At 39.6% G+C, this 7807-nt stretch overlaps 1 protein-coding gene across 1 annotated transcript in view; it reads right to left on the reverse strand.

Moving 5' to 3' along the window:
* NSMAF (neutral sphingomyelinase (N-SMase) activation associated factor) overlaps window positions 1-7807 on the reverse strand; it is a 110277-nt gene that overhangs the window by 5981 nt on the left and 96489 nt on the right. Inside the window, exons 22-24 of the mRNA XM_006876960.1 lie at window positions 6798-6897; window positions 3721-3779; window positions 533-600 (exon numbers count right to left, since the gene is read on the reverse strand). Of these exons, the coding sequence (XP_006877022.1) occupies window positions 533-600; window positions 3721-3779; window positions 6798-6897 (227 nt within the window). The remainder of the gene's footprint in view (window positions 1-532; window positions 601-3720; window positions 3780-6797; window positions 6898-7807) is intronic.

Consider the following 7807-nt stretch of genomic DNA (forward strand, 5'->3'; position numbering starts at 1 on the left):
TTTCTACTCCCGTAAGGATTTACACCCTCAGAAACCCTGTACAGGGTCGCTATGGGTCGGACCCGACTCGATGGCACTTAACAACAACAACAACAGTATATAATATTTAGCCTGACAGTTCAAAAAAAGCATCGATTAAAAGGAGAATTTTACTGGGCAGCTCTTCAAATTGTTTAGGTTGAAAATGAAATCACAACAGTATGAGGAAAAAGGAAAACTGAATAAAATTTCAATTGAATTGAAAAGTAATCTAAGGTAGTCTATAGCTACCACATAGAAATAAACTAAAAATAACTGGGGAGAAATGAAACATTATTATATATGTATATACGTGTGGGGAGTCCTGGTGTGGCACTGTAGAATACACACTCAACTGCTAACCTCAGAAATCCTATACAGGGACACTATGACTCGGAACCAACTCAATGGCATTTAACAACAACAACATATATGTGAGTGTAACAACACCACCAACAAAACTATTATATGACTTTCTGTCAAAGCAACATAGATAAGATTAAAATGAATTTACCATATTCGAAAATGATATACTTCGTTGTAGCATTTTAGATTCTTTAGAAAACATCTTCAAGGTGGAATCTAATTTAATGAGAAAGCAAACATGTAAGACTTCCTAACCATCAAATATGACAAATGACAGCTTTCCTCCTTGTTCTAGGAGGCCGACAGATGGTGTAATCCTGGGAGAACTTGAGATAAACTAGCTGGATGATCTCAGACCTCATCCAACACCAACCCAGTCTAGACACAATATAATGCTGACACGTTAGCAGGACTGACTGCAGAGTTAGGCCTAATGTTTCATGTAAGCTAAAAGCTGCAGAGTAAAAGAGCAATCTAACATTAAGTCTGATCATCTAAAAAAGACCTGAAAGATCTTGGCAATTAAAATTTTTTTTTTTTAACAAATAGCACAATTATGGTGTAATACCATTGTACTTAATAAACACTGACAGAAAAGAACCACTAACTTTCTAAAGAATACAGGTTAAAAATCCAAACTTTTCATTTTTTTGCCTTTCAGAAACTGTAAATGTACCAGAACCACCTCATAACAGCTCAATTCACAAATCACAATGTTCTAATATGCTTCAAATGTTTCATATCTGATGTTTGTAAGAACAGATTTCCCAACTTGTAAATACATAACAAGATACAGAATGAGCCTTTAAAATAATATATTTGTATATGACTACTTAATATTTCAATCTAATTTTAGCAAAACCAACACATGGAAATCCTTGAAATTTATAACTATGAGCCTAAATCCATTCTCTGGCATTACCTTGAAAACAAGAGGAGATTGAACACAGGTTCCCCAGGGAACCAACCTTACTAATGATTCTTAAGGATGCCCTTTCCATTGGCAACTAGGAGTGTTAATTAGTCTGTGGTATTCTGATCATGGACAGGCGGCTGTGAGGCATACAGTATGTAACAACATGAAGTTTCTCAAGACCCAGTGCTCCCCGGTTCCCTCTGTTATTCCTGTCTTGTTGGTTCTGACTCATGGTGAGCTCCCATCTCAACAAAAGAACCAAACAGCGCCCAGTCCTGCGTCCTCTTCAGGACCCAAGGTATATTGGAGCCCAGTGTTGAGGCTACTGTGTCAGCCCATCTCACTGAGGGTCTTTGTTTCTGCAAAAGAAACCCTGGTAGCATAGTGGTTAAGTGCTTGCTGTCGGTGGTTCAAATGTATCAACTTCTCTGTTTGAGAAAGATGGCAGTCGGGTTCTGCAAAAATGACAACCTTGGAAAGCCCATGGGGGCAGTTCTTCTCAGACTCATTGATCTCTATTATGTGGAATCAACTTGACAGCAATGGGTTTAGTGTTTGCTGTCTTACTTCTATTAACTCTCTACCAACCATGATGCTATTTTTTAGCAACTGGTCTTTCCAAGTTAAGCAAGGCCAAGTCTCACTCATGAGAAGCATCTGGCTGTATGTACTTCTTCTAAGACACATTTGCTCATTCTTCTAGCAGTGCATTGTTGTTGTTAAGTGCTGTTGAGTTGGTTCTGACTCACAGTGACCCTGTATAGGAATTCCAAGGAGTGGCTGGTGAGTCTGAATTGCCAAGCCTGCGGTTCAAATCAACCTTGTGATCTAGCGTGTTATCCTGCAGTGCCACGCCAGGACTTCCTGGCAATGCATAGTCTGTTCAATATTTGGGGTCAACACCACAGTTCTACTGTATCAATTCACTTTCTGTTTCATATATATATATGAGGGGATTGAAAAGGTCATGGCTTGGCTTGGGTAACTATGTCCAACACTGTGGTAAGCTAATCAGATAGGGGTGGGTCCCCATTCAGACCTACATACTTACACATATACTGAATATCTGAGGAAAAAACTTAATTTTGGGGTGATAATCAGAATAGATATAAATAATTAATATAAGTTGCTAAAATTTAAAAGTAATCATCAAAAAACAAAAGCTTTGGAGCTTTGATTTTAATTTACAAAAAAAAAACCACTCTCCCTTTAATTTAGCAGCTACACAATGAACAGAATGCTTACTAAGTCTCAAGGTTTTGAAATTTCAATGCTTATAAAACTCATGATTTCCAGTGAACTAAAGGATTTAATAAACCATGTCAGACAAATCTAGCTAAGAATCTAAGCTTTGCAACATTTTTCTTGTGTTGTAATGTTGGCAAACTCTGAATGTTGAAATCCTGGGAAGGAAATGAATTGCTTACTTCCTATAAGCAACTTAATTTCAGTAATCCTGACTGGCCCACTAGTATATACAATGCATGTTAAGTTCTTTTGGGTTTACTATAGAATCATGCTTTGTGGAACATTGTATTTGATAAAATCTGAAGAAGAATTCAAAAGAACAAGGCAAGAAGTATTACAGATAACATACCATGACAATGCAATTTTAGAGTAGTAACTGATTTACCTGGTAGTAATTAGATGGGTAGCACCATTTCGTACCTTAATGAATAAAAAAATAAGATTTCCTATGATAGAAACTAAAGAGCAAGTAGCCTCATTAAAAACAGGCAGTTATTAAATTAATCAAAACTAGCCATCTTGCGTAGACAGGAGAGCTAAGATATTATCCTTTCATCCCCACACACTCAGGTGTCCAGCACAGTGTTTTGAGTGGGAGGGCAGGGCATGCTTAATAGTTACATATATGCAGGCTATCACAGAAAGTGATGGTGTGTACAGCATGAGATGCTTTTTGCTTCGCCTTTTATAAGATCAATACAGTAAAATTCTAATATATTCTTAAGATACAGTTACAAGTCACACCAATCCAGCATTGCAAGGACTTTTAGCAACTGTCACAATGGACAGGCACATTAACAATGTATGGATTAGCTCTTGAGCTAAACCCGCGAGTGCACATTTCTGAATATATGCTGAGTAACAACAGCATACTGACATTGCACTTGCTAAAAGGCACCAGGCTCCCTCTGCTGACAGGCACTCACAGGACGAGTGAGAGAAATGGGCTCTCTCTGTCTTGTAACTGATGTCTTAGGAAACCATGTCAGCAACTGTAAGGCATTTCACTTTTGCTTTTGGCAAACTACAAGGAAACGTTTTTAAGATTCCGTACATTAACTGTTCTAACTTTATGTTGTGAAGACAGCTCAGACAAGAAGACTCCTTATTCAGGAATTAGGAAATCCGGCTACTTGAGGATTCTGGGTAAATTTTCAGAAAGGAAAACCTACCTTGGGACGTGGTAAAGATTGAAGAGCCATTGTAAGAGACTGCTATTCCGGTCACTGCCCTGTTTAAAATCAGAGTTTTACAGATTACTGTCAATCGTGTATTATGACACATACCCTATTTATTCACTGATTTAATTTTGTATAATTTGTGTACTTTTTTCTTCACAGCTTGTCTATTAGATCTGTCCCAGCACACCTGACATTATCAACTCATCTCTTATGAACCTCTCATTTTGTTTTGGCAAAATCTTATGGCTAAAAGACATTTCCACTCTTAGTGTCCCTCGCTTCCACAGTCCATGTTTAACCTCTTGTTGACAATTGGAAAAATAACAGTGATTCACCTTCAATTCTACTTTATTTAGCCATGACCAAATTTACTGAAACTTTTCTTTGTAATAACTTCATTGCTTCTCTACTGAACCTAAGCTACCTGGTGTTAAGCAGTGTCACTTCAGAGTATGTGTTGGAATATGAGCCCTGGTAGCATCGTGGGTTATGAGCTGGGCTACTAATAGCAATGTGGTGGTGGTGGTTCTGACACATAGCGACCCTGCATACAGTTTCCAAGGTTGTAAATCTTTATGCAAGCAGAAAACCTCATCTTTCTCCTGCAGAATCACTAGTAGTTTCGAACTGCTGACGGAGAGTATCAGCCCAACTTGTAACCACTAAACTTCCAGAGCTCCTAACAGCAAGGTAAGCAGTTCAAATACACCAGTCGTTCCAAAGGAAAAAGATGAGCCTTTCTACTCCCATAAAGGCTTGTTGTTGTTAAGTGTCATCAAGTCGGTTCCAACTCATAGTAGCCTATATAGGGTTTCCAAGGAGCGACTGGTGGGTTTGAACCACCAACATTGCAGTCCAGTGCTTCACCTACAGTGCCACACCAGGACACCCCCAGAAACCCTATATAAGGCTGCTATGATAGCATAGTGGTTACGAGTCGGGCTGCTAACCTCAAGGTCAGCAATTAGAAACTACCAATTGTTCCATGGCACACCACCACCACCCAACATATTTGTGGATTTAATCCCATTTGGGAATAGTTTTCTTTGATATTAATGAGGCCATATCAGGGTAAGGTGTGTCTTAATCACCTTTCAGGTATAAAAAAGGTAGATATGAATAATAGAAAGGAAGCACAGAAGAGGGTAAAGAGTTGGTCACCAACATGAAGCTAGGAGGACACTGAGGAACAAAATCTGACTTCCCCCAGGGCAGACAGAGAGAAAGGCTTCCCCTAAAGCTGGTACCCTCCATTCTGCTGTTGAGTTGGTTCCAACGCACAGCAACCCTGTATAGCATTTCCAAGGAGCAGCTGGTGGGTTTGAATCTCTGACCTTGTATATTAGCCTCCTAAACAACAATCAAGAAATCAAACAACATATTGTTGTCGTTGTTGTTAAGTGCTGTTGAGTCACATCGACCCTGAACAGGGTTTCCGAGGCTGTAAATCTTTACGGGAGCAGAAATCCTCATCTTTCTCCCACAGAGCAGCTGGTAGTTTCTAACTACTGACCTTGTGGTTCACAGCCTGATTTGCAACCACTAAGCGCTTACATGGGGCAAATTTGCTACAAAATAGCTCTATAATGTTACAGAGCAAAGAAATCACTTTGATGGCAAAAGTGGGCCTCACCCAAGCCATGGAATTTTCAATGCCCTCAAATGTATGTGAATGTTGGACAATGAATAAGGAAGACGGTAGAGGAATAAAAACATTTGAATGATGGGGCTGGTGAAGAATAGTCAAAAGTACCATGGACTGCCAGAACACAACAAATCTGTCTTGGAAAAAGTACACATCCTTAGAAGTGGGGATGACAAGATTTCATCTTTTGTGCTTTGGACATGTGGTCAGGAAGCACCGGTCCCTAGAGAAAGACATCATGCTTGGTAGAGTAGAGGATCAGTGAAACCGAGGAAGGCTCCCAATAAGATGGATTGACACAGTGGCAGGAGCAATGGGATCAAACAGAACGACAACTGTGAGGATGGCACAAGAACAGGCAGTGTTTCATTTTGTTGTGCGTAAGGTTACTATGAGTCAGAACCAACTTGATGGTACCTAATGATACGAAGCCTCCTAAACAGAAAATAAATTTCTATCTTTGAAAGCTACCTATCTGTGTACTTCTGTCACAGCAGCACCAGATAACTAAGACATTAAGCATCTGTTCAGTGATGATACAGTGCCTGGTTCCATTTATTTCTTCACTGCCTTGGAAGGGAGGGTCCCTTTTGACTAGCCAATTAAAGGAGTTTAGAAAAGAAAAACCATTGCTATAACGAAGAAAATGGGACTACCATGTGCAGCTACTGGTCTCTCCCTCTGCAGAGGGAAGAAGAATGATGAAAGCTGAAGATGCTTAGAATCAGTTAGTCCAACAGACAAACGGACCATGTGAACATCAGTCTCCATGACCCTGAGACCAGAACTAGACGGTGCCTGGATACCGCTACCCACTGTTCTAAAGGGATCATATTAGATGGTCCTGGATAGAGTGGGAGAAAATGGACCAAAACTCAAAATTATAAAACAAAGACCGGGCTGACTGGTCCTAAAGAGACTGGAGGAACCCGAGACTAAGGTCCTTGGTCACCCCTCAGTTCTGGAAGAGAAATAACCCTTGTGGCTCAATCATTAGTCAAGCAGTAGATACGTATATAGGGAAGGTAAAAACAATAGTTGGGTATGCTCACCATGGAATGGTCAACTATTCAAGAGTGAAAGGGCAACATTTACCTAAGGACAAAGTCACTCAATTCATCATAAAAGATTAAAAGAAGAAGGGACTACCTATTTCTCTTTTTTTTTGGCTTTTTTGGTTACTGTACTTTGATTTGGAAGCACCTATCTAAGTGAGACGTACATATCCAGCATGTCCAAAATGTTCACGTTATCATAAGTTGCCAGCCATGCTCTTTAGCTCCCCACAGTATTGAAACAGACCAGTCACAGGTCTGAAGCAAGCTACCCCTCGACTCAGTTCAAAAAATATCTAACTCCAAGTTAAGACCCCGAATTCCACAAGAACTATCAGTTCCAAGAAGAGGCCCAGGGATGTTCTTACTCTTTGTGGATCTTATACTGCTCGTGTAACTGTAGCTTGGTGATGTTTGTCCAGGCAAGGATTTTGCTTTCTTCAGTCAGGTCTTCAAAGGACTCTTCACCTGCAGACACTGAATTAAATGATTGCTAACTTAATAACAGACAGCTAACTTAGTAAAAGACACAATACTTTCCATTAAAATCAAGCAACCAAGAAAATAAAGCACCCACCAAACAGCACTGCTTTAACAGGTACTTGTTAAGAGAGTCTCAGGTTAGTTAAAGAAAAACACTAAAGCATATAATCTAAATAAAATAACAGACAGAGGAGAAAGCTAAGAAAGTATATTTGAATTCTATTGTCTTTTTATATTTTTATGAATGTTTGAATGGAGTCCTGGTGTGGCGCTGAGGGTTAATGTACTGGACTGCAAGGTTGATTTTAATTGAAAGGTTGGCGGTTCAAGCTCACCAGCCACTCCCAGAAACCTATACAGGGTTATTATTAATCAAAACGGACTCAACAGCACTTAACAACATCCAGTATTTGAAAAGTTTCCACCTGGCCTCTAACTTACGAACTGGAGGCAATGTAAGACCAACTAATAATTTCCTGGCCAGCAATTCTTGCAAAGATTTAGCAGTTCCCTAAAAACACTGAAAATCTGTTTTGGTTTTGAGGCGGAAGAAAGCAGAAATGAAATCAATTACTTCCAGTGCCCTCCTGGACTTTTCTGTGAAGATTACAGCTCCAGGGTTAAGTTTCATGAAGAGCTGGGACAAATGCCCTTCAAAAAATTCACATAACATTGGTGATGGGATGGGAACCAGGAAACACAGGTTTCAATGGCATCACATGGAAACCCCAATGTCTTTGTTACTTAACTTTCTGGGGTACCAATCTCCTAAAGAATATCATAAATGAAGAGAGCAAAAAGTCATTAAGAAGAGAAGAAAGAAGGAAAAGATCAAGATGGATGTCAGAAGAGACTCTGAAACTTGCTCTCCAGCGTAGGGGGGCCAAAGCAAATG

This window comes from Chrysochloris asiatica, unplaced genomic scaffold, assembly GCF_000296735.1.
Source record: "Chrysochloris asiatica unplaced genomic scaffold, ChrAsi1.0 scaffold00437, whole genome shotgun sequence".
Lineage (NCBI taxonomy): Eukaryota > Metazoa > Chordata > Mammalia > Afrosoricida > Chrysochloridae > Chrysochloris > Chrysochloris asiatica.